The sequence below is a fragment of the Bos mutus genome, chromosome 28 (assembly GCF_027580195.1).
Source record: "Bos mutus isolate GX-2022 chromosome 28, NWIPB_WYAK_1.1, whole genome shotgun sequence".
Taxonomy (NCBI): Eukaryota; Metazoa; Chordata; class Mammalia; order Artiodactyla; family Bovidae; genus Bos; species Bos mutus.
Window position 1 is genome coordinate 35,127,450 of NC_091644.1, and position 25,138 is coordinate 35,152,587.

The following is a 25,138-nucleotide window of genomic DNA, read 5'->3' on the forward strand; positions in this document are numbered from 1 at the left end:
CCCCTCCCCAGATGAGAGGAGTCATAGAATGCCTTTAAAATTGTCCACTGTAATGCTCTGGGCAGCATTATTGTTTGTTCCTCAGTCCACCTTTCACTGGGGCCATTTTGTATCCCCTAGTTCTGGCCTCGGAGAAGGCAATGGCACCCCACTCCAGTACTCTTGCCTGGAAAATCCCATGGACGTAGGAGCCTGGTGGGCTGCAGTCCATGGGGTCGCTGAGGGTCAGACACGACTGAGCGACTTCACTTTCACTTTTCACGTTCATGCATTGGAGAAGGAAATGGCAACCCACTCCAGTGTTCTTGCCTGGAGAATCCCAGGGACGGGGGAGCCTGGTGGGCTGCTGTCTATGGGGTCGCACAGAGTCGGACATGACTAAAGCGACTTAGCAGCAGCAGCAGCAGCAGTTCTGGCCTACTTCATTTCCTCGTTTGTATGCTGGGCTGGTGAAAGCAGGTTAGTACATGAAGGAGTAAGTGGCCCAAGTTGAAGGGATTTTAAGAGCTGCTCTCTACTGTCTTGTCGGCCAGGTTATTTCCTGACACTGTAATTTTCCCTTCTGGCGTCTCTTACAGTGGATAACTGCCACTTTCTTAGGGTCTTGTTCTGCCTCTAGGAGGTCTATGCGAACTCCTGGCAGTGCCGGAGGGGAGAGCCCCGTGCAGTCAGAGTCCCCTATGTTTTCAGATGGCAGCATGAGCATGTAACACAAAAAATGCAGACTTAAAATTTGTCTAATGTTGATCCTCTTGTCTTTTCCTAGGTTTGGAGCTAAAACTTGAGCTATAAACTTGGGTTTGTGTGTGTGTGTGTGTATGCGCGCGCCAAGGTTTGAGGTGGCAGGGCATCAGTCTCTGTGAGCTTGTAGAAATCTATTCTGGCATACCTGGATTTCCGGATGCCATCATGTATGTAGCTAACTTCCATCAATACACCAGAGAGCATCAGGGTCCTCCAGGGGCTGGTCCCTAAGATCAGGTCTGCTGGAATATTGTTCGATGGTCTCAGTACAAGAATGAGACAGCTCCTCTGGGCTTTCTACTTGCAAAAATATAGCTGGATTTAAGGCATGTCGTACTGTAAGGGTCACCTCACAAGAGTCAAGAAGGAGGGCTTGATATTTTGTGAGGCAGCCTCCAGTCAGCCCTGTTGTCCTTCAATGTCTAATATTCCCTGTACCTGTGTAGGGTGGAAACCTCAGGGCTTGACCCTCTTGTGGCCTCTTCAACTAGCATAGCTGTGGCTGCTATGACTCTCAGACAGCCTGGCCATCTGGGGGCCCCTGGGCCCAGTTCCTTGGAGAGATGCTACTGGCCATGGAATTGGCCCTCTTTTGGGTGAGAATTCTCAGTGTTATTCTGCTTTGAAGTCAATAGAGGGCTTGTTAAGATCTGGGATCCCTAGGGCTGGGCCACTAGTCAGGGATGTCTTAATATAATCAAATGTTCTTTTATAAATTCCTTGTCCAATCTAGAGGTTCTATGTCTTGTCCCTTCAAGGCCTTATGGTGGATTTTGTTTTTATTTTTTGACTGTGCTGGGTCTTCATTTTGGGATGCGGGCTTCTCTAGTTGTGGAGCATAGCAGTATGTGGGATCTTAGTTCCCTGACCAGGGATTGAACTCAGGTCCTCTGCATTGGGAGTGAGGAGTGTTGTCCACTGGACCACCAGGAAAATACCCTCATACAATGGTTTTTCCTTGAGACCAAATCCAGGGATCCAAATCTTATAAAACCCAGCCATTCCTAAGAAGGGTCTAAGCTGTTTCTTTTTTTGTGGTGATTGTAAATGGACGATTGCTTCCTTATGCTTCCTTATGCTGGGTTGTAAGGGTGCACTTCCCTGGGCTTAGAACATGTCCCAGTGAGGTGACTGTCTGGGGGAAAGTTTGGGCTTTTAGTGGGGATACTTATGCCCCTTGGAGCCCAGAAAATTGAGGATACAGAATACAGTGTGTTGGCTCAGAGGGCAAAGTGTCTGCCTGCAATGCAGGAGACCTAGGTTCGATCCCTGGGTCGGGAAGATCCCCTGGAGAAGGAAATGGCAACCCACTCCAGTATTCTTGCCTGGAGAATCCCACAGATGGAGGAGCCTGGTAGGCTACAGTCCATGGGGTTGCAGAGAGTCGGACAGGACTGAGCGACTTCACTTTACACTTTACACAGTGTTTTAGTCTGAAGCTTTCTTTGAAGGGCTACAGATAAGGAGGTTATCTACATATGGTGATAATGGCCCTGTATCTAACTTTCAGTCAGTTCAGTTCAGTCACTCAGTCCTGTCTGACTCTGCGACCCCATGAATCGCAGCACGCCAGGCCTCCCTGTCCATCACCAACTCCCGGAGTTCACTCAGACTCATGTCCATCGAGTCAGTGATGCCATCCAGCCATCTCATCTTCTGTCATCCCCTTCTTCTTCTTCCCCCAATCCCTCCCAGCATCAGAGTCTTTTCCAATGAGTCAGCCCTTCGCATGAGGTGGCCAAAGGACTGGAGTTTCAGCTTTAGCATCATTCCTTCCAAAGAAATCCCAGGGCTGATCTCCTTCAGAATGGATTGGTTGGTCTCCTGGCAGTCCAAGGGACTCTCAAGAGTCTTCTCCAACACCACAGTTCAAAAGCATCAATTCTTTGGCACTCAGCTATTGCATAGGAACATGAAATGTCAGGTCCATGAATCAAGGCAAATTGGAAGTGGTCAAACAAGAGATGGCAAGAGTGAATGTTGACATTCTAGGAATCAGCGAACTCAAATGGACTGGAATGGGTGAATTTAACTCAGATGACCATTATATCTACTACTGTGGGCAGGAATCCCTCAGAAGAAATGGAGTAGCCATCATGGTCAACAAAAGAGTCCATAATGCAGTACTTGGATGCAATCTCAAAAACGACAGAATGATCTCTGTTCGTTTCCAAGGCAAACCATTCAATACCACAGTAATCCAAGTCTATGCCCCAACCAGTAACGCTGAAGAAGCTGAAGTTGAACGGTTCTATGAAGACCTACAAGACCTTTTAGAACTAACACCCAAAAAAGATGTCCTTTTCATAATAGGGGACTGGAATGCAAAAGTAGGAAGTCAAGAAACACCTGGAGTAACAGGCAAATTTGACCTTGGAATACGGAATGAAGCAGGGCAAAGACTAATAGAGTTTTGCCAAGAAAATGCACTGGTCATAGCAAACACCCTCTTCCAACAACACAAGAGAAGACTCTACACATGGACATCACCAGGTGGTCAACACTGAAATCAGATTGATTATATTCTTTGCAGTCAAAGATGGAGAAGCTCTATACAGTCAACAAAAACAAGACCAGGAGCTGACTGTGGCTTAGATCATGTATCTAACTTTAGCTCCCTTAATTCCAAGACCTTGCCAGGCAGGTGTGGACAATCCTGGAATCCATGAGGAAGGACATTATAGGTATATTGTTGGGTTTCATCAGTGTCTGTGTCAGTCCATTCAAAAGAAAAAAAGGGGGTACTTTCCTGGTAGTCTTGTGATTGAGAATCTGCCTTCCAATGCAGGGGACATAGGTTTGATCCCAGATCCTGGTCCAGAAACTAAGATCCCACATGCCAAGGGGCAACTAAGCCCATGTGCCACAACTGCTGATTGCCACAACTGCTGAGCCTGTGTGCTCTAGAGCCCAAGCTCTACAACAAGAGAAGCCATCACACTGAGAAGCCTGCTCACCACAACTCGAGAGTATCCCTTCCCCTGCTGCAACTAATGAAAGCCTGCATGCAGCAAGAGCCCGTGTACTATAACGAAGACCCAGCACAGCCAAAAATCAATAAAATTAAAAAAAATTACATGTGGACTTTCCTGATGGTCCAGAAATTAAGACTCTGCACTTCAAAATGCAAGGGGGAAGAGCTTGATCCCTCCCTGATCAAGGACTAAGATCTCAAGTGTTGCAAGGTGTGGCCAAAAAAGAAAAAGAGTATTGAGAATCAGGGTAAGCTGGCATGCAGAATGCATCTTTACGAGCAAGGACTGTAAACCAGGGTGTATCCTTGGGTATCTGAGTAGGGTTGTATTTGGAGTGGGAACAACTGGATGAAGAGGAATTATAGCTTCACTCAAGATTCAGAGATCTTGAACCATTCTTTATTCCCCACTAGGTTTGAGGACAGGTAGATTGACATGGCACCAAAAGCCTATATTTGATCAATTTTGAGATCAGGGTTGAAGGCCTTGTCAAGCTGCTGGTTCTATGGAATATTGGTGCCTGGAAGAGAAGTTACTAGTTTTTTTCAAGGTGCTTTTTATAGGGATGACAAACTTAAACATCCCTGGGATTCTCTGATCCCAGTTTTTCAATTTCTTGGGGAATATTTTGGGGTGGACTGTCCATGTCTTGTATAATCCATAGCACAGAGAAAAACATTTCTTGCTTCTGGTTTTCATGGAGAGTTAGAGTCACCCTCAGGCTGAGAGAAAGTCCCTTCCTAATAGTGGGCTGGGACATTCAGGCATGACAAGAACTTGTGAGTTATAAGGGTCTTTCACCACGCACAAGATAGAGGGGTAATGAAATGTTTTAGCTTTTATCTTCCTCCTACCCCAACAATAGAACAGGTTTTGGGAGCAAGGGGTCCAGTGTGAGAAGTCAGGATAGAGTATGTGGCTCCTCTGTCCCCTGGAAACTGGATAGGCTTACCTGCCATTTCAGTGTTGTTCTTTCGCTAAGCTGTGTCCGATTCTTTGCAATCCCATGGACTACAGCATGCCATGCTTCCCTGTCCTTAACTATCTCCTGGAGTTTGCTCAAACTCATGTCCAGTGAGTTGATGATGCCATCCATCCATCTCATCCTCTGTTTCCCCCTTCTCCTCCTGCCCTCAGTCTTTCCCAGCATCAGGGTCTTTTCTAGTGATTTCACTCTTCGCATCAGATGGTCAAAGTATTGGAGCTTCAGCTTCAGCATCAGTCCTTCCAATGAATATTCAGGGTTGATTTCCTTTAATATATACTGGTTTGATATCCTTTCAGTCCAGGGGACTCTCAAGAGTCTTCTTCAGCACTACAGTTCAAAAACATCCATTTTTTGGTGCTCTGCCTTCTTTATGGTCCAACTCTCACATCATACATGATTACTGGAAAAACCATAGCTTTGACTAGCTGGACCTTTGTCAGCAGAATGATATCTCTGCTTTTTAATATGCTGTCTAGGTTTATCATAGCTTTTCTTCCAAGGAGTAAGTGTCTTTTAATTTCATGGCTGCAGTCACTATCTGCACAGATTTTGGAGCCCAAGAAAATGTCACTGTTTCATATTTTCCCCATCTATTTGCCATGAAGTGATGGAACTGGATGCCATGATCTTAGTTTTTTGAATGTTGAGTTTTAAGCCAGCTTTTTCACTCTTCTCTTTCACCTTTATCACATTCTTCAGTTCCTCTTCCCTTTCTTCCATTAGAATGGTATTATCTGCATATCTGAGGTTGTTGATATTTCTCTCAGCAATCTTAATTCCAGTTTGTGATTCATCAGTCCCAGCATTTTTCATGATGTATTCTACATATAAATTAAATAAATGAGCAGGGTGACAATATGCACCCTTTTTTGTTTTGATGGCTGCTGTCATTCCTTTCATATGTCACACTGTACCTTCCTTTACTCCTCAGCCTGGTCTCTCTTGTTAGAGATGGTGAAGGCTGTATCAGTAAGAAGGTTACAAGGCATTTGGTGCCCCATAGCAAACTTCTGAAGCTTCCTACTGATGTTAGGGGCTGATTTGCTAATGAAGTGAGTTGCAAATACAGGGTATCCCTCAAAAGTGTCTGGGTCTACATCTGTACAGTTTCTGATGGCATCTCCCAGTGAGGCCTGAAATAGGGTTGGATTTTCATCTTGATCTCTTTAACTTTAGCATGGTTAACAGGTTTAGTTATGCATCATTTCTTCCCTTCCATGAAGCAAAAGATCATATGGTCCCTTCTCATGATTCCAGGCAGCCTGGCGGATAGTCTTATTGGGATCCATCAGAGGCACTGCTGTCATGCCCACAGGGCACTGGTGAGGTTGGGTGACATGTCATCCATAAGCATATGTTTGAACCTGTTCCCAAATATAGGTCTTTCCTCTGGCACAGCAGTGGGAAGGGACAATATCTAGGTCCTCCAGGTAACATCAAAGGATAGAGTTAGTCCCCGGAATTTGCCAGTGAGCCAGCTGGGGTCCTCTGAGAATCAGCCTAAAAGACTGCTGCACTGGTTGAGGTTGAACAGAGAAAAAAGGGGTGTTCAGTTCAGTTCAGTCACTCAGTCATGTCCGACTCTTTGCAATCCCATGAATCACAGCGCGCCAGGTCTCCCTGCCCATTACCAACTCCCGGAGCTCACTCAGACTCAGGTCCTCGAGTCAGTGATACCATCCAGCCATCTCATCCTCTGTCGCCCCCTTCTCCTGCCCCCAGTCCCTCCCAGCATCAGAGTCTTTTCCAATGAGTCAACTCTTCACGTGAGGTGGCCAAAGTACTGGAGTTTCAGTTTTAGCATCATTCCTTCCAAAGAAATCCCAGGGCTGATCTCCTTCAGAATGGACTGCTTGGATCTCCTGGCAGTCCAAGGGACTCTCAAGAGTCTTCTCCAATACCACCATTCAAAAGCATCAATTCTTCAGCACTCAGCCTTCTTCACAGTCCAATTCTCACATCCATACATGACCACAGGAAAAACCATAGACTTGACTAGAACAACCTTTGTTGGCAAAGTAACGTCTCTGCTTTTGAATATGCTATCTAGGTTGGTCATAACTTTCCTTCCAAGGAGTAAGCGTCTTTTAATTTCATGGCTGCAGTCACCATCTGCAGTGATTTTGGATCCCCAAAAAATAAAGTCTGACACTGTTTCTACTGTTTCCCCATCTATTTCCCATGAAGTGATGGGACCAGATGCCATGATCTTCATTTTCTGAATGTTGAGTTTTAAGCCAACTTTTTCACTCTCCACTTTCACTTTCCTCAAGAGGCTTTTTAGTTCCTCTTCACTTTTTACCGTAAGGGTGGTGTCATCTGCATATCTGAGGTTATTGATATTTCTCCCAGCAATCTTGATTCCAGCTTGTGCTTCTTCCAGCCAAGAGTTTCTCATGATGTACTCTGCATATAAGTTAAATAAGCAGGGTGACAATATACAGCCTTGATGTACTCCTTTTCCTATTTGGAACCAGTGTGTTGTTCCATGTCCAGTTCTAACTGTTGCTTCCTGACCTGCATACAGATTTCTCAAGAGGCAGGTCAGGTGGTCTGGTATTCCCATCTCTTTCAGAATTTTCCACAGTTTATTGTGATCCACACAGTCAAAGGCTTTGGCATATTCAATAAAGCAGAAATAGATGTTTTTCTGGAACTCTCTTGATTTTTCGATGATCCAGTGGATGTTGGCAATTTGGTCTCTGGTTCCTCTGCCTTTTCTAAAACCAGCTTGAACAACTGGAATTTCATGGTTCATGTATTGCTGAAGCTTGGCTTGGAGAAGTTTGAGCATTACTTTACTAGCGTGTGAGATGAGTGCAGTTGCGCAGTTGAGGTTGGACAGAGAAAAAAGGAGTGTAGTCCTTGGGAATTCCCTGAGGCCCACCTGCTGCTTCCTGAAGGGGGCAGGGAAGCCCTGGCTGCACTTTGGTTTCCAAAGAGTAAACAGGCTTATAAGGCAGGGAGGATATGAAAATGGTGAAAGAGTGCTAAGGTCTTCTGTCTGGGGCTCGTGTTCCTCTGGAGATGCCACTAGAGAGGGCTTTTTTGCAGCATTCAGTGGTCCCAACTGGTAGAGGGTCCATCTAACATAAGACTTGCAGAGCTCTGAGTTCTCTCTTAGGGCTATAAAAGCCTGAATATAGAAAGTTCTGTCTGTTTCCCCTTCCTTTTACCATAGATGTCTAACTGTAGGGTGATATTATAATTGAGGCTTTCATTTTCTGGCCAGGCTTCATCATCTTCAAGATTATAAATTCAGCCAAGCTATGTTACAAAAGAAAGTGAGCTTTTCTTATTTTAAAGAATCTAGATAAAACTTGTCCCAGGGACTCAGAACTACCTGAGGGGTGAGTCCTTGGGGATGGAGGAAGTGTTTCCCATTGCTCCTTCAGGAAGAGGGGGCTCCCGTAACAGAGAGGAGCACTAACATTAGGAGATCCAGAGGGCATTTTTGAAGACAGGATTGGCTCCAGATATCCCCATCCACTTAGTCCTGTTGACACTGGCCGCAGCAGGGCTTAGCTTCTCCCCCATGTGGTGGTCCTACTGGCCCCAGCATCCTGGGGTCTGTGTCCTACCCTGGCACCTTCAGTATCCAAGATGAGTGACCTTCCTGAAGACTTCTCTATACTGGATCCTATGGCCATTTATTAACCTCTGTGTTCTGGGGTATGTTCTAGAATTGTTGTTGCTGTTCCATTGCCCAGTCATGTCCAACTCTTTGCAACCCTATGGACTGCTGCACACCAGGCCTCCTTGTCCCTCACTATGTCCTGAAGTTTGCCCAAGTTCACTTCCATTGCATTGGTGATGCCATCCAGCCATCTCATCCTCTGATGCCCTCTTCTCCTTCTGTCCTCAATCTTTCCCAGCATCAGGGACTTTTCCAGTGAGTCAGCTATTCAAAAAGATGACCAAAATATTGGAACTTTAGCTTCAGCATCAGTCCTTCCAATGAGTATTCAGGGTTGATTTCCTTTAAGATTGACTGGTTTGATCTCCTTGCTGTCCAAGGGACTTTCAGGAATTTTCTCCAGCACCACAGTTTGAAGGCATCAATTGTTTGGTGTTCTGCCTTCTTAATGGTCCAGCTTTCACAACCATGCATGACCACTGGGAAGACCATAGCCTTGACTATATGTACCTTTGTTGGCAGAGTAATGTCTCTGCTTTTCAACACCCTGTCTAGGTTTGTCTTAGCTTTCCTGCCAAGAAGCAATCATCTTCTGATTTCATGGCTGCAGTCACTGTCCACAGTGATTTTAGAGCCCAAGAAGAGGAAATCTGTCACTATTTCCACCTTTTACCCTTCTATTTGCCATGAAGTAATGGAGCTGGATGCCATGATCTTGGATTTTTTAATATTTAGTTTTGAGCCAGTTCTTTCACCCTCCTCCTTCACCCTTATCAAGAGGCTCTTTAGTTTCTCTTTGCTTTCTGCCATTAGAGTGGTATCATCTACATATCTGAAGTTGTTGATGTTTCTCCCTCCTATCTTGATTCCAGCTCAAGATAGGAGCTCATCCAGCCCAGCATTTCTCATGATGTGCTCAGCATATTAGGTTAAACAAACAGGGGGACAGCAGACAGCCCTGTCGTGCTTCTTTCTGGATCTTGAACCAATCAGTTGTTATATACAGGGTTCTAACTGTTGCTTCTTGACCTGCATACCTGTTTCTCAGGAGACAGATAAGATGGTCTGTCATTCCCATCTCTTTAAGAGCTTTTCACAATTTCTCATGATCCACACAGTCAAAGGCTTCAGCATAGTCAATGAAACAGAGGTAGATGTTTTTCTGGAATTCCCTAACTTACTCTATGATCCAGAAATGTTGGCAATTTGATCTCTGGTTCCTTTTCCTTTTTGAAACCCAACTTAGACATCTGAAAGTTCTTGGTTCTCAAGTCTAGCATGTAAGATTTTATGCATGACCTTACTAGCATGGGAGATGAGTGCAATTGTCCGATGGTTTGCACATTCTTTGGTACTACCCTTCTTGGGAACTGACCTTTTCCAGTCCTGTGGCCACTGCTGGGTCTTCCAGATTTTCTGACATACTGAATGCAACATCTCAATGGCATCATCCTTTAGCACTTGAATAGTTCTACTTGAAAGTCCATCGCATCCACTAGCTTTATTAACAGCAGTGCTTCCTAAGGCGTACTTGACTTCACTCTCCAGAATACCTGGCTCTGGTGGCTGACCTCACCATTGTAGCAATTGGTGCATTTGGATCTCTTTTATACAGTTCTTCCATGTATCCTTTCCATCTTTTTTTGATCTCTTCAGTGTCTACTAGGTCTCTACTGTTGCTGTCCTTTATTGTGCCCATCTTTGGGAGAAATGTTCCCTTGATATCTCCAATTTTCCTGAAGAGATCTCTAGTCTTTCCCCTTCTGTTGTTTCCCCTTCTTCTAGAATAGACATCCTCATAGTTCTAGGACCTATTTAGATCCCAGCTTTTTTCCCAGAAGAGTGGCAAATTTCTGGAAATTGGCCATTAAAGCAGATGGTTTGTGAAAAAGCCTCTCTTTTCCCTTCCCTTTTGTGGGAGGCACCCCTGGACGTCAGTGCCACCCTTTCACCACCCCCTCTCACAAGCACTCTGTCTAGCTGGTGGTGGGGCTGGACACAGGCAGGAGATATCATGGTCCAAGGTGGAGGTACTGTGTCTGCACGTAGGGGTATGAAGAGCCCAACATCCCTGCAAGAACACTCCCCAAAACACTCCCAATTATATGACCCTGGGGAGGTCAGCATGGCAAATGTCACTGCCCAGGCATGTATCCCTGGGGTATAACCATGTATGGACCCTACGCTGGCACACACTGCCCTGTCCCAGCAGTGTGAGGTGGATGGCACTGGGGCAGGGACAGACCCCCATCACCTGGTGGACCACAGAGAAGGCTGGCTGAACACAGGGTGGCTTGCAGAAGCCAGTGGCAAAGGATGGCGGCCCAGATGCAGTCCCACCACCATGGGGCAGGACTGCCCCCCTTCCCAGCACCAGGGGTTTTGCACACAGACTACCCACTGGACAAAAGAGCTCCTGAAGGGCTGCAGTGTGAACTCTCTTACACTCTAAAGTTGCATTTGTATTTCCACACAGTCGCACCTGATGACAGTTAAATGGTGGATGAGGCAAATCCAGAGGGTCAGGCTCCTATGGTTTAGGTCCTTAACTACCTGTGACAATGGTTGGAAACCTTCCTGACATGCCTTGCACATAATGAGAGGTATAAGACCCAGTGAACTCCAGGAGTTGGTGATGGACAGGGAGGCCTGGCGTGCTGCGATTCATGGGGTCGCAAAGAGTCGGACACGACTGAGCGACTGAACTGAACTGAAGACCTAGTGGCAAGGTTAGAAAATGCCTGGTAGATTTTTTCCCCATTTCCAGTGCAGTAAGGCATGAAATAAGAGTGGAAGTAAGAGTGAGATAGGGACACAGAGAGAAGACAAGGATGTTCAGGCATAGGTGAACCAGGAATAAGCTGCAGGGAGGAGGCAGTGTTATGCTTTTTACTGTGTGCCTAAAACCGTTGTGTGGAAACTGCCTTGGGGTTGTGTGGACAGACCCATCGTCTCTCTAATACGTCCCATGACCCAGTCATCTGGATCAGAGTGTTCCATTGATGAGTTCCCTGATGGTTTTAAATGCTTGATTCACGCCTGCATCTTTGCAGCAACAGGTCTGAAAATGGGAAATTAGAAAGTGAGGGGCAGGGAGAGGGGTAGGATGGTGGGAGGTAGGGAGGAGAAATGAATGAATGGCAGGAAGTAAGACAGCACCTGTCAAGTGCAAGGAAGGCAAGAGGCTAGTTTCTTGTCTCGCAGAAAGAATTCAGAGACAAAACAGGCAGGTCAAGAAAGTAAAGCGAGGATTAATTTACATGATAGTATGCCCTCAAGGAGGACTTCCCTGGTGGCTCTGACAGTAGTGTCTGCCTACAACGTGGGACACCCGTGTTTGATCCCTGGGTTGGGAAGATGCTCTGGAGAAGGAAATGGCAACCCACTCCAGTACTCTTGCCTGGAAAATCCCATGAATGGCGGAGTGTGGTAGGCTACAGTCCATGGGGTCACAAAGAGTCGGAAATGACTGAGTGACTTCACTTCACTTAATGCCCTCAGGGGGCTTCCCAGGTGGATCAGTGGCCAATGCAGGAGCCACAGGAGATGCGAGTTCAATCCCTGGGTCAGGAATTTCACCTAGAGGAGGAAATGGCAACCCACTCTAGTATTCTTGCCTAGAGAATCCCATGGACAGAGGAGCCTGGCAGGCTGCAGTCCATAGAGTCGCAGAGAGTCAGACGTGACTGAGCATGCACGCACATCTCTCAAGCGGAGAGCAGGCTGGCTCAGCTGAGTGGCTGCCATGTTTCTCTGGCAAACTGGTTATGTGGGGCATAGAAATGAAGAAGTGGACTATTCATTTGGGAGGGAGGGTTTTGGGGTTTGTTTTTACTGATTTTCATTCCAGCTCCATCTGCCTGAGGGGAGGAAGGATTTTTGTTTTATTTGACCTTGATCGGAAGTGTCATGGCATTGGTGCATGATGGTGCATGCTTTTATCTGCGAGGCTAATTTTATTGTAATAAAGGCATAGTGAACAAAAGGTTGTATTTGGGCACTGGAAATTCCTGCCTTTTCCTACCTTTCTTTGTCTGCCTTCAGGACACTCAGGACAGGCCACACACCCCAAAATGTATGGTTTCCTGTCATTCTGGAAGTTCCTGCTTTTCATCTACCTAAGGATACTTGTTGTTTATAAGATGTGGGGTTTCCTGCCCTTTGGCCCATGGCCCCCTATTCTCTGCTTGTGGCTAGCTAAGTGCTTGCTTTGGCACTACGACTGTTTATTTTATGGAGTAGGATCAAGAGATGTTTCCCAAAGAAAAAGAGTGGTGGGAGGAGTAGATAGGAAAGGGAGAAAATGTTGCGAGTGCAAGTGGAGATGTGAAGGTATGATATTACAGCACTCTTTGCGATTTTTTGAATATTTGAAAATTTCTAAAGAGATTACATTTCTTGAGTTTGAGTCAGGTAGCCCTGAGTTTAATCAGAGAAACAGAGAGTCCCAGTGTGTTTGTAATTCACGCAACATTTCCTGGGAGAATTAATAATAACGCCAAGGAAGAAAAGCCACCCTCCCTCCCTTTGAGGCCTTGAGAAGGGAATAGAGAGATGCCCTCCTCTAAAGGTAGGCCACTGACACCACCAGTGACAGTTTCTAAAGTGAACGACTCAACTACTCTCCTCTTCTTCCAAGACTGATGCCAAGAGGCCACTAGTGGGAGGAAGCTTCGTTTCCTGAATTTAGCCTCTTTCTCTGATTCTCCCTGAGTACTTGTCTGTCACCTGCTAGGGTTCTAAAGCCAGGAGCAGTCAACCAGGGGAATCTACAAGAATCTGCAGTATCCAGGTAACAGCTAGGAATTTGTTCACTCACCTCTCACTTGTACTGTTGTTTCATGTAAACACTGACTTTGGCAAAAACAAAAGATCTGAATCTATCAGATTTTATATCCCAGAAAAACATTTATTCCTCTCCACTGTGTACTTCCTCTGAAGTGTTTTGTGGCAAAGGAAACGTGGTCTTGGATGTCTCGCAGAGCTGATGTCATTTATTTTATCCAAATTCCTCAATACATGGGGTCACCTCCTAAGCAGGATTGGGGATGGAGACAGTACAAATTGACTCCTTCTGTTTAATGAAAATGTTACTGAGAGGTTTAGTATGAGCTTCTCCAGAATGTGTCACTTTGATGTGTGAATTACTTTGAGCTAAAGTCAACCAAGCCTCAAAATACACAGGAAGAGCTTTTTTACCTTCCCCTTAAGAGTCTAAAAGAATTCATATTGAAGACCTGGTCTAGGAAGAGAACTGACGCCAGGCATAACTATAAAGAGTGTGGGCCAGTGTGGGAAGCTGGAGGTAGCCTGGCAGGACCCGTTTGTTCAGTCCCCTTTGTGTCCCATTGCCTATACCTAGTGTGACAATCCATAGTTTATCAAATATTTATGCACCAAATATTTGCTCTTCCCACTTTCCTGTGAATTAGTTTCTTTCCCTTTGAGAGCCCAGACCCCTCCACACCCCTTCTGAGCTCAGGAAGGTATATAAGCCTCAACTGCCTTTCGTGTCTTTTGTGAGGCTCATATACATACAAAGTTTGTTTTTTCTCCTGTGAATCTGTCTTACGTCAATGTAACAGCCAAAGAACCTAGAAAGGAAGAAGGGCAAAGTTTTCCTCCCTTACAATATCAGAAAAGAAATGCAAAATCTAAGTACTATAGCTCTGATGTCTATGAGAGCTCCAATGAGCTGAAAAATGACAGTTGATACCCAGCACCATGCTTCCTACACGGCAAATGTTCAATGAACAATTGAATGTTGAATACATCACTAACTTGTGGGCCAGTCCTCTTTCAGATTAAGACAGAAAATGAATCCCTGGTTACAGTGTGGAAACAAATTTGCCCTGAACAAGGAAGAGCTGTCTAAAATGAAAGAAAGCTGGATAAAAATTAAACTAACTTGGGAGACGATGGCATCCAGTCCCATCACTTCATGGCAAATAGATGGGGAAACAGTGGAAACAGTGGCTGACTTTATTTTTCTGGGCTCCAAAATCACTGCAGATTGGTGACTGCAACCATGAAATTAAAAGACACTTACTCCTTGGAAGGAAAGTGATCACCAACCTAGACAGCATATTGAAAAGCAGAGACATGACTTTGTCAACAAAGGTCCGTCAGGTCAAGGCTATAGTTTTTCCTGTGGTTATGTATGGAAGTGAGAGTTGGACTGTGAAGAGAGCTGAGTGCCGAAGAATTGATGCTTTTGAACTGTGGTGCTGGAGAAGACTCTTGAGAGTCCCTTGGACTGCAAGGAGATCCAACCAGTCCATCCTAAAGGAGATCAGTCCTGGGTGTTCATTGGAAGGACTGATGTTGAAGCTGAAACTCCAATACTTTGGCCACCTGATGCAAAGAGCTGACTCATTTGAAAAGACCCTGATGCAGGGAAAGATTGAGGGCAGGAGGAGAAGGGGACGACAGAGGATAAGATGGTTGGATGGCATCACTGACTCAATGGACATGGGTTTGGGTGGACACCGGGAGTTGGTGATGGACAGGGAGGCCTGGTGTGCCGTGGTTCATGGGGTCATAAAGAATTGAACACGACTGAGCAACTGAACTGAACTGATTTTTCTGTCATTGGTGATTTCTAAGAAATCTGGATGACCCCAAAATAAAGACATGATGGGGATGGGGATAGGTGATTCAAAATGCTTGACAGCTCTGAGGTTCCATAATCGTATGTGATGAGAACCTGCTTAGTTACAGGGAAGTATGATGGGCTTTAAGGCAGTGTTCAGATTGCCCTAGACACACTCAACTGAAAGTTCAAGGCTTTTAGGATGAATCCCAGTTTATAAGTGAAATGGAAAAAGAAGAAGGTGAGAAAGTTAGTTAAATAGTTTAATCAGAGCAGTTTTACAATTCTAAAATTAACAAGCAGACTTGTAATAAAAGAGCGCCAATATTTGCAAAATGACCTTGCTTCCATTCTGAATCTTTTTATTTGTAAAGATTCACATCACATTTAAAAGGACTCAAAATGGAGTGATTGATATTATCATCCATGTTTTTTGATGCAACTGGTGAAATCCCTGAATGGATATTGCTTCAGCTTTGATATTAAAAAAATGGCCTGAAAAGAAGTCCTTAATCCACAACTGATCACAGGTGGCTGAAAAGAAAGAGAAAAACCCAAAACTACTGTCAAGTTCATAATGTATCATATGTGGATGACACTGGCTCCAAATACACAATTAAGCCCACAACACTTTATTACTATGAATATAATTATCATGAAAATTCTCTCACGTGGATCAATTTGCTTCTGAAAGTTTTCTTGGTTTGTTTAAACTTGCATAATAAACATGCAATAAATTATTTCTTTTGAAAGTGTATTTTTTGCAGTCTTTTTGTTTTCATACAAAGATTTCATAAAGTTGCAATATTGCATCAGAGCATTACCAAAATAAGAGCAGGAGCACAGGGGGAGGGGAAGTGGGAATTTGGATGAATGAGAAGAACCTCCTCTCGTCCTGAGACAGGCCACCCGTCTTTTTCAAAAGGTGCACACAAACTGCTTTTCTTACCCTCCCCCACCGAAGAAAAGCATGAAAAAAAAAAAAAAAAAACCCTCACAAAAGTCAATCTAACTAAGAAAAAAAGTCGACATAAAGAAAATAAAGATTTTTTTTTTCATGCACATATCTTCTGCATAGCTCAACCCACATATAGTAAGGCACTATTTCCCTTCGTAACTGGTGTCCACAGCAATCTGTTAAGTGCTACAGTGCTCTGTGACCATTAGAGAGTTCCTTTCCAGATGGTGAAATAAAGAGGCTGAATGAGTGTGGCTGCCACGCTTCCCTGTGAATGTCCAGAGTGCAAGCAGATTTCCAGGAGTCTCAGAAGGAAATCTGTCTGTATAATAATGATTGAGAATCTCCAGAATGTTTTTCTTTTCAAAATTCCTATTTTTTCTGTGTATGAATTTAGATTATTCTTCAAGAAAATACCCTAGGTGGGGGGAAAAGCAGAGTCAGGTCTTCAGAAACACAGCTCCCAACGCTGGCAGTTCACAACATCAGCAAGATGTTTCCAAGAGAACAGAGAGAGACAGTCTAGAAACAGAAGGACAGAGACAAAGAGAGAGAGTGTGTGTGTGCATGTGTGTGTGTTTTGGTTTTTGGAGGTGATCTGGGACTGAGATTAATTTAGCTGGTCTTCATACTGTTTCCGGAAACAGTCTCCGGCTGGGAAAAATTCCCAGCACCTTTCTTGATACATCTTCCAAACATAAGATTCCTGTAAAAGTAAAGGCAATGTGTTAACAACATGTCTTTCCTTAGGATCTGTGTGTTACCACAAAATACAAGATAAAGAGAAACTCAAATTTGTTATTATATATATCACAAAGTATCATGGTGTATTACATATAGTTATATTAACTAGAGAGTCTCAGATTCATTTAGATGATGCCTAAATACTCCAGGTTGTTTCTACTAATAATGGATCTTCATCCTGACCATAATAATGATAAAAAACTATTTGTGATATATGATTTTGAGAATTCCTTAAAATTAGTATTATTAATTTCACCATTCAAACTATTAACAACAGGAGGTGAATATTTGAAGAGGGAGAATTTCAAATAGCTTGATCAGAACCTTAAACATGTCATATGCAATTATTTCTTTTTATTATTTTTTTTTACTTGAAATATAGTTGATTTACAGTGTTGAGACAGTTTCAGGTGAATAGCAAAGTGACTCAGTTACACACACACACATATACGTGTGTGCATATATATGTCTGTGTATTGTTTCCAGATTCATTTCCCTTATAGGTTATTAGAAAATATTGAGTATAGTTCCCTGTGCTGCACAGTAGTTTTGATTGTTTTACATATGGTAGTGTGTAGATGTTTACTCTTGCCTGGAAAATCCCATGGATGGAGGAGCCTGGTAGGCTGCAGTCCATGGGGTCGCTAAGAGTCGGACATGACAGCGACTTCCTTTTCACTTTTCACTTTCATGCATTGGAGAAGGAAATGGCAACCCACTCCAGTGTTCTTGCCTGGAGAATCCCAGGGGTGGGGGAGCCTGGTGGGCTTCCGTCTATGGGGTCACACAGAGTCGGACACGACTGAAGCGACTTAGCAGCAGCAGCAGCAGCAGTGTGTATATGTTAATCCCGAACTCCTAATTTATCCTTCACCCCTCTCCCCCTTTGGTAACTATAGATATGTTTTCTATGTATGTGGGTCAATTTCTGTTTTATATATAAATTTATATCATTTTTATAGATTCCACATTTAAGAGATACCATATGATATTTGTTCTTCTCTTTCTGACTTCACTTAGTATGATAATCTCTAGGTTCATCCATGTTGCTGCAGATGGCATTATTTCATTTTTTATGGCTGAGTAATATTCCATTGTGTTTGTATGTGTGTGATACACATACAAAGGTTGTTTTCATTCTTGGCTATTGTAAATAGTGCTGTAATGAACACTGGGGTGCATGTATTTTGTCAAATGAATGGTTCTCTCCAGATAATGCCCAGGAGTAGAATTGCTGGATCACAGAGTAGCTCTAGTTTTAGTATTTTAAGAAACCCCCATACTGTTCTCCATCGTGGCTGGACCCATTTACAATCCCAACAACAGGGAAGGAGGGTTCCTTTGTCTCCACGCCCTCCTAGCATTTATTATTTGTAGACTTTCTGATCAGAGTCATTCTCACCAGTATGAGGTGATACCTCCAATGAGGTATCATTGACTTGCATTTCTCTAATACTTAGCGATGTTGGGCATTTTTCACGTGCTTTTTATGGCTATCTGTATGTCCTCTCTAGAGAAATGTCTATTTGGGTCTTCTGCCCATTCTTTGATTGGGTTGTTTGTGTTTTTTGGAAATTAATCCCTTGCTGGTTGCATCATTTGCAAATATTTTCTCCCAGTCCACAGGTCATTTATTCATTTTGTTTATGGATCCTCTGCTGTCCAAAAATTTAATTAAATTCAACTTATTTATTTTTGTTTTTACTTCCATTACACTAGGAAGCTGATCCAAAAAGACATTGCTGCAATTTATATCAAAGATTGTTTGGCCCATTTCCTCCCCTAGAGATTTACAATGTCAGGTCTTAGATTTAGGTCTTGAATCCATTTTAGGTTTATTTTTGTGTGTAGTGTTAATGTTCTAATTTCATTCTTTGACATGGAGCTCTCCAGTTTTCCCAGCACCACTTATTGAAGAGAATGTCTTTCTCCATTATGTATAGTGCCTTTCTGTAGATTAATTGACCATAGGTATGTGGACTCATTGGAAAAGACTCTGATGCTGGGAGGGATTGGGGACAAGAGGACAAGCGGACGACAGAGGATCAGATGGCTGGATGGCATCACTGACTCGATGGACATGAACTCCGGGAGTTGGTGATGGACAGGGAGGCCTGGCGTGCTGCAGTTCATGGGGTCACAAAGAGTCAGACACGACTGAGCGACTGATCTGATCTGATGTGGGTTTATCTCTGTGTTTTCTATCTTGTTCCATTGGTCTGTATTTCTATTCTTGCACCAGTAGCACTGTTTTATTGTAGCTTTGCAGTATAATCTGAATTCAGGGAGTCTGGTTCCTTGAATTCCATCTTTTTGTCTCCAGATTGCTTTGACTATGCAGGGTCTTTTGTGTTTTCACACAAATTAAACATTTTATTGTTTTAGTTCTTTGAAAAATGCCACTGATAATTTCAGAGGGATTACGTTGAATCTGTAGATTGCCTTGGGTGGTGTAGTCATTTTGACAATACTGATTCTTTCAATCCAAGAACATGATACATCTTTTCATCTGTTTGTGTCATCTGTCTTTCATCAGCATCTCATAGTTTTTAGAATAAAGGTCTTTGCCTCCTTAGGTGGGTTTATTCCTAGCTACTTTTATTCTTTTTGATGCAATGGTAAATGGAGTTGTTTCCTTTTATTTTTTGTCTTTATGAAATTTTTATTTTTCTTTATTATAGCTGATTTACAGGATTGTGTTAGATTCTGCTGTACAGCAAAGTGAGTCAGTTTTACATATGCTCTGTGTGCTCAGTAGCATCTGACTCTTTTGCTACCCCGTGAATGCCCGCCAGGCTCCTCTGTCCATGGGATTATCCCAGCAAGAATACTGGAGTGGGTTGCCATTTCCTCCTCTAGGGGATCTTCCCAATCCAGGATCGAAGCTGTATCTCTTACATCTCCTGCATTGGCAGTCAGACTCTTTACCACTGAGCCACTGGGGAAGCTCTCATTTTACATATACATATATTCATTCTTTTTAGATTCCTTTCCCATGTATATTAGAGAGTTTCAGGTAGACTTCCCTGTGCTATACAGTATTTGTTGATTATCTATTTCATTTATAGTAATGTATATATATCAATCCCAATCCCAATCTCACAATTTATCCCACCCCCCTTCTCCCTACTTGGTAGGCAGATTGTTCTCTACATTTGTGATAGTATTTCTATTTTGTAAATACTTTCATTTGTACCATTCTTTAGGTTCCATATATAAGTGATATCATATGTTTGTCTTTCTCTGGCATACTTCACTCAGTATGACAATCTTTAGGGCCATCCATGTTGCTGCGAATGTCATTATTTCATTATTTTTTAAATAGCTGAGTAATATTCCATTGTATGTATGTACCACATCTCCTTTATCCATTCCTCTGTAGACGGACATTTAGGCTGCTTCCATGTCCTGATGATTGAGACAGTACTGCAATGAACACTGGGGTACATGAATGTTTTCGAGTTAGGTTTTCTCTGCATATGTGCCCAGGCAATGGATTGCTGGATCATACGGTAGATGCATTTTTAGTTTTTTAAAGAAACATCCATAGTGTTCTGTACAACGGCTATACTAATTTACATTCCCATCAGTGTAGGAGGGTTCTATTTCTGAACACCCTCTCCCACATTTGTTATTTGAAGATTTTTTGATGGCTGTTCCGAATGGTGTGAGGTAATACCTTGTTGTAGTTTTGATTTGCATTTCTCTATTAATTAGTGATGTTGATCATGTTTTCAAGAACCTCGTGGGCATCTTATATGTTTTCTTTGGAGAAATGTCTGTTTAGATCTGCCACCCATTTTTTGATTAGGCTTTTTTCCCTTTAGTTTGAACTTCATGAGCTGAATCCCAGGGACAGGGGAGCCTGGTGGGCTGCCGTCTATGGGGTCGCACAGAGTCAGACACGACTGAAGCAACTTAGCAGCAGCAGCAGCAGCATGAGCTGTTTGTGTATTTAGGAGATTACTCCCTTGTCAGTTGCTTCATTTGCAAATAGTTTTTCCCATTCTGTGGGTTACCTTTTCATTTTTATTATGGTTTCCTTTGCTGTGCAAAAGCTTTTAAGATTAATTAGGTCCTGTTTATTTTTGTTACGCTAGGAGGAGGACCAAAAAATGCTTTCTGTGATTTTTGTCAGCAAGTGTTGTTCCTGTGTTTCCCTCTAAGGGTTTTTACAGTATCTGGCCTTACATGTAGATTTTTAATCCACTTTGAGTTTATTTTTATGTGTGGTGTTTTAATTTCATTCAATGGTAAAGAGTTTTAATTTCATTCTTTTGCATGGAGCTGTTCAGTTTTCCCAGCACCACTTATTGAAGAGACTTTTCTCCACTGTATATTTTTGCCTCCTTTGTCATAGATTAGGTGAGCATAGGTGCATAGTGTTTTGTTTTTTAATTGGAATATAGCTGCTTTACAATGTTGTGTTAGTTTCTACTGTACAGCAAAGTGCATCAGCTATATATACCTCTTTTTTGGATTTCCCTCCCATTTAATTTGCCACAGAGCACTGAGTGGAGTTCCCTCTGCTAAACAGTAGGGTCTCATTAGATATAACTAATTTAACTAATTTTATACATAGTATCAGTGGAGTGAGAAATAGATGGGGAAACAGTGGAAACAGTGTCAGACTTTATTTTTCTGGGCTCCAAAATCACTGCAGATGGTGACTACACCCATGAAATTAAAAGACGCTTACTCCTTGGAAGGAAAGTCATAACCAACCTAGATAGCATATTCAAAAGCAGAGACATTACTTTGCCAACAAAGGTTCGTCTAGTCAAGGCTATGGTTTTTCCAGTGGTCATGTATGGATGTGAGAGTTGGACTGTGAAGAAGGCTGAGCGCCGAAGAATTGATGCTTTTGAACTGTGGTGTTGGAGAAGACTCTTGAGAGTCCCTTGGACTGCAAGGAGATCCAACCAGTCCATTCTGAAGGAGATCAGCCCTGGGTGTTCTTTGGAAGCAATGATGCTAAAGCTGAAACTCCAGTACTTTGGCCACCTCATGCGAAGAGTTGATTCATTGGAAAAGACTTTGATGCTGGGAGGGATTGAGGGCAAGAGGAGAAGGGGAGGATAGAGGATGAGATGGCTGGATGGCATCACTGACTCGATGGACGTGAGTCTGAGTGAACTCCGGGAGTTGGTGATGGACAGGGAGGCCTGGCGTGCTGTAATTCATGGAGTCTCAAAGAGTCGGACACGACTGAGCGACTGATCTGATCTGATCTGATCAGTGGAGTATATATGTCAATCCCAAGCTCCCAATTCATCCTACGCCCCCTTTCACCTTTGGTGTCCATATTTATTCTCTGTATCTGTGTCTCTATTTCTGCTTTGTAAATAAGATCATTGATATCATTTTTTTCAGATTCCGTATATATGCATTAATATGTATTTGTTCTTCTCTTTCTGACTTACCTTACTCTGCATTGACAGTCTCTAGGTCCATCCGTGTCTCTACAAATGACCCAGTTTCATTCCTTTCTATGGCTGAGTAATATTCCATTGTATATACATTACCACATCTTCTTTATCCATTCCTCTGCTGATGGACATTTGGTGTCCTGTCTATTATAAATAGTGCTGCAGTGAACATTTGGGGTACATGTATCTTTCCGAATTATGGCTTTCTCTGGGTATATGCCCAGTAATGAGATTACTGGGTCACATGGAAGTTCTACTTTTAGTTTTTAAGGAGCCTCCATACTGTTCTCCACAGTGGCTGTATCAATTTATATTCCCACCAACACTGCAAGAGGGTTCTCTTTTTCCTACACCCTCTCCATCATTTATTGTTTATAGATTTTTTTGATGATGGCCATTCTGATTGGTGTGAGGTTATGCCTCATCATAGTTTTGAATTGCATTTCGCTAATAATTAGTGATGTTCAGCATCCTTTCTTGCGTTTGCTGGCCATCTGTATGTCTTTGAGAAATGTCTATTTAGGTCTTATGTCAATTTTTTGATTGGGTGTTTTTTAAAAAAATATATTGAGCTGAATGAGCCGCTTGTATATTTTAGAGATTAATCCTTTGTCAGTTGCTTTGTTTTCAAATGTTTTCTCCCATTCTGAGAGTTATCTTTCCATCTTGTTTATAGTTTTCTTTGCTGTGCAAAAGGTTTTGTGTTTAATTAGGTCTCATTTGTTTATTTTTGTTTTTATTTTCATTACTCTAGGAGGTGGATCAGAAAGGATCTGCTGCAATTTATGTCAAAGAGTGTTCTGTTTATGTTTTCCTCTAAGAGTTTTATAGTTTCTGGTCTTACATTCTTTAACTTTATTATAGCTGATTTACAATATTCTGTTAGGTTCTGCTGTACAGCAAAGTGAGTCAGTTTTGTATATGCTCCATGTGCTCAGTAGCATCTGACTCTTTTGCTACCTACCCCATGAATGCCTGCCAAGCTCCCCTTTCCATGGAATTTCCCACGGAAGAATCCTGGAGTGAGTTGCCATTTCCTTCTCCAGGGGATCTTCCTGACCCAGGGATTGAACCCGTGTCTCCTGCATTGCAAGCAGGTTCTTCACCACTGAGCCACCAGGGAAGCCCTTTGTACCGGCCGCACACTGTTTATTGTCGCTTTGTAGTACAATCTGAAGTCAGGGAGCCTGATTCTTCCAGTTCCATTTTTCTTTTTCAAGATTGCTTTGGCTATTTGGGGGTCTTCTGTGTTTCCATACAAATTGTAACATTTTTTTTTCTAGTTCTGTGAAAAATGCTATTGGTAATTAGATAGCGATTGCACTGAATCTGAAGATTGCTCTGGGTAGTACAGTCAATTGCACAATATTGCTTCTTCCAATCCAAGAAAAAGGTATATCTCTATTTGAGTCATCTTTAATGTCTTTTATCAATATCTTATAGTTTTCTGCATGCAGCTCTTTTACCTTCTTAAGTAGATTTATTCCTAGGTATTTTATTCTTTTTGATGTAATGGTAAATGTGACTGTTTCCTTAATTTCTATTTCTTACCTTTCTTTGTTAGTGTATAAGACTGGAATAGATTTCTTTGCACTAATTTTGTATCCTGCAAGTTTACCAAATTCATTGATGAGCTCTAGTAGTTTTCTGGAAGCAACTTTGGAATTTTCTATGCATAGTATCAGGTCATCTGCAAACAGTAACAGTTTTATGTCTTTTCCAATTTGGATTCATTTTATTTTTTTTTCTTCACTGATTGCCATGGCTGCTGCTGCTGCTGCTGCTGCTAAGTCACTTTAGTTGTGTCCGACTCTGTGCGACCCCAGAGACTGCAGCCCACCAGGCTCCCCCGTCTCTGGGATTCTCCAGGCAAGAACACTGGAGTGGGGTGCCATTTCCTTCTCCAATGCATGAAAGTGAAAAGTGAAAGTGAAGTCGCTCAGTCGTGTCCGACTCTTTGCGACCCCATGGACTGCAGCCTACCAGGCTCCTGTGTTCATGGGATTTTCCAGGGAGACTACTGGAGTGGGGTGCCATTGCCTTCTCTGGATTGTCATGGCTAGGACTTCCAAATCTATGTTGAATAAAAGTGGAGAGAGTGGATATCTTTATCTTCATGATGTTAGAGGAAATAGTTTTTCACCACAGAGAATGATGTTTGCTGTGTTTGTTGTATACGGCCTTTATTATGTTGAGGTACATTTCCCCTATGCCCACTTTCTGGGGAGTTTTTTTTTTTTTATCATAAATGAGTGTTGAATTTTGTCAAAAGATTTTTCTACATCTATTGAGATGATTACATGGTTTCTGTTCTTAAATCTGTTAATGTAGTGTATCACACGGACTGCTTTGTGGATACTGAAAACCCTCTGGCATCACTGGGATAAATCCCTTTTGATCATGGTGTATGATCCTTTTAATGTATTGTTGGATTCAGTTTGCTAGTGTTTTGCTGAGAATTTTTGCATCTATGTTATCAGTGATACTGGCCTGTAATTTCCTTTTTTGTTCTATCTTTGAATGGTTTTGGTATCAGGGTGATTGTGTCCTTATAGAAGGCGCTTGAGACTGTTCCTTCCTATGTAGTTTTTTTTTTTTTTTTTTTGAATAGTTTGAGAAGAATAGGTATTAACTCTTCTGTAAATGTTAGATAGAATTTGCCTGTGAAGCCATCTTGTCTTGGACTTTTGTTTATTAGAAGTTTTTGAATCACAGTTTTAATTTCAGTACTTGTGACTTATCTGTTCATATTTTCTATGTCTTCCTAGTCCAAGCTTGGAAGGTTTTACTTTTCTAAGAATTTGTCCATTTCTTCTAAATGGACATTTTATTGGTATAAAGTTGCTTGTAGTAGTCTCTTGTGATCCTTTGTATTTCTATGGTGTCAGTTATAAGTTCTCCTTTTTTCATTTCTAATTTTACTGATTTGAGTTCTCTCCCTTTTTTTCTTGATGAATCTCCCTAAAGGTTCATCAGTTTTGTTTATTTTCTCAAAGAAGCAGCTTTTAGTTTCATTGATTTTTGCTATTGTTTTCATCATCTCTTTTTCATTAAATTCTGCTCTGGTCATT

At 42.5% G+C, this 25,138-nt stretch overlaps 1 protein-coding gene across 1 annotated transcript in view; it reads right to left on the minus strand.

Moving 5' to 3' along the window:
- Positions 1-15,023: 15,023 nt before the first annotated feature.
- RYR2 (ryanodine receptor 2) overlaps positions 15,024-25,138 on the minus strand; it is an 819,609-nt gene continuing 809,494 nt past the window's right edge. Inside the window, exon 106 of the mRNA XM_070364567.1 lies at positions 15,024-16,600. Coding sequence (XP_070220668.1) covers positions 16,505-16,600 — 96 coding nt within the window. The 3' untranslated portion in view covers positions 15,024-16,504. The remainder of the gene's footprint in view (positions 16,601-25,138) is intronic.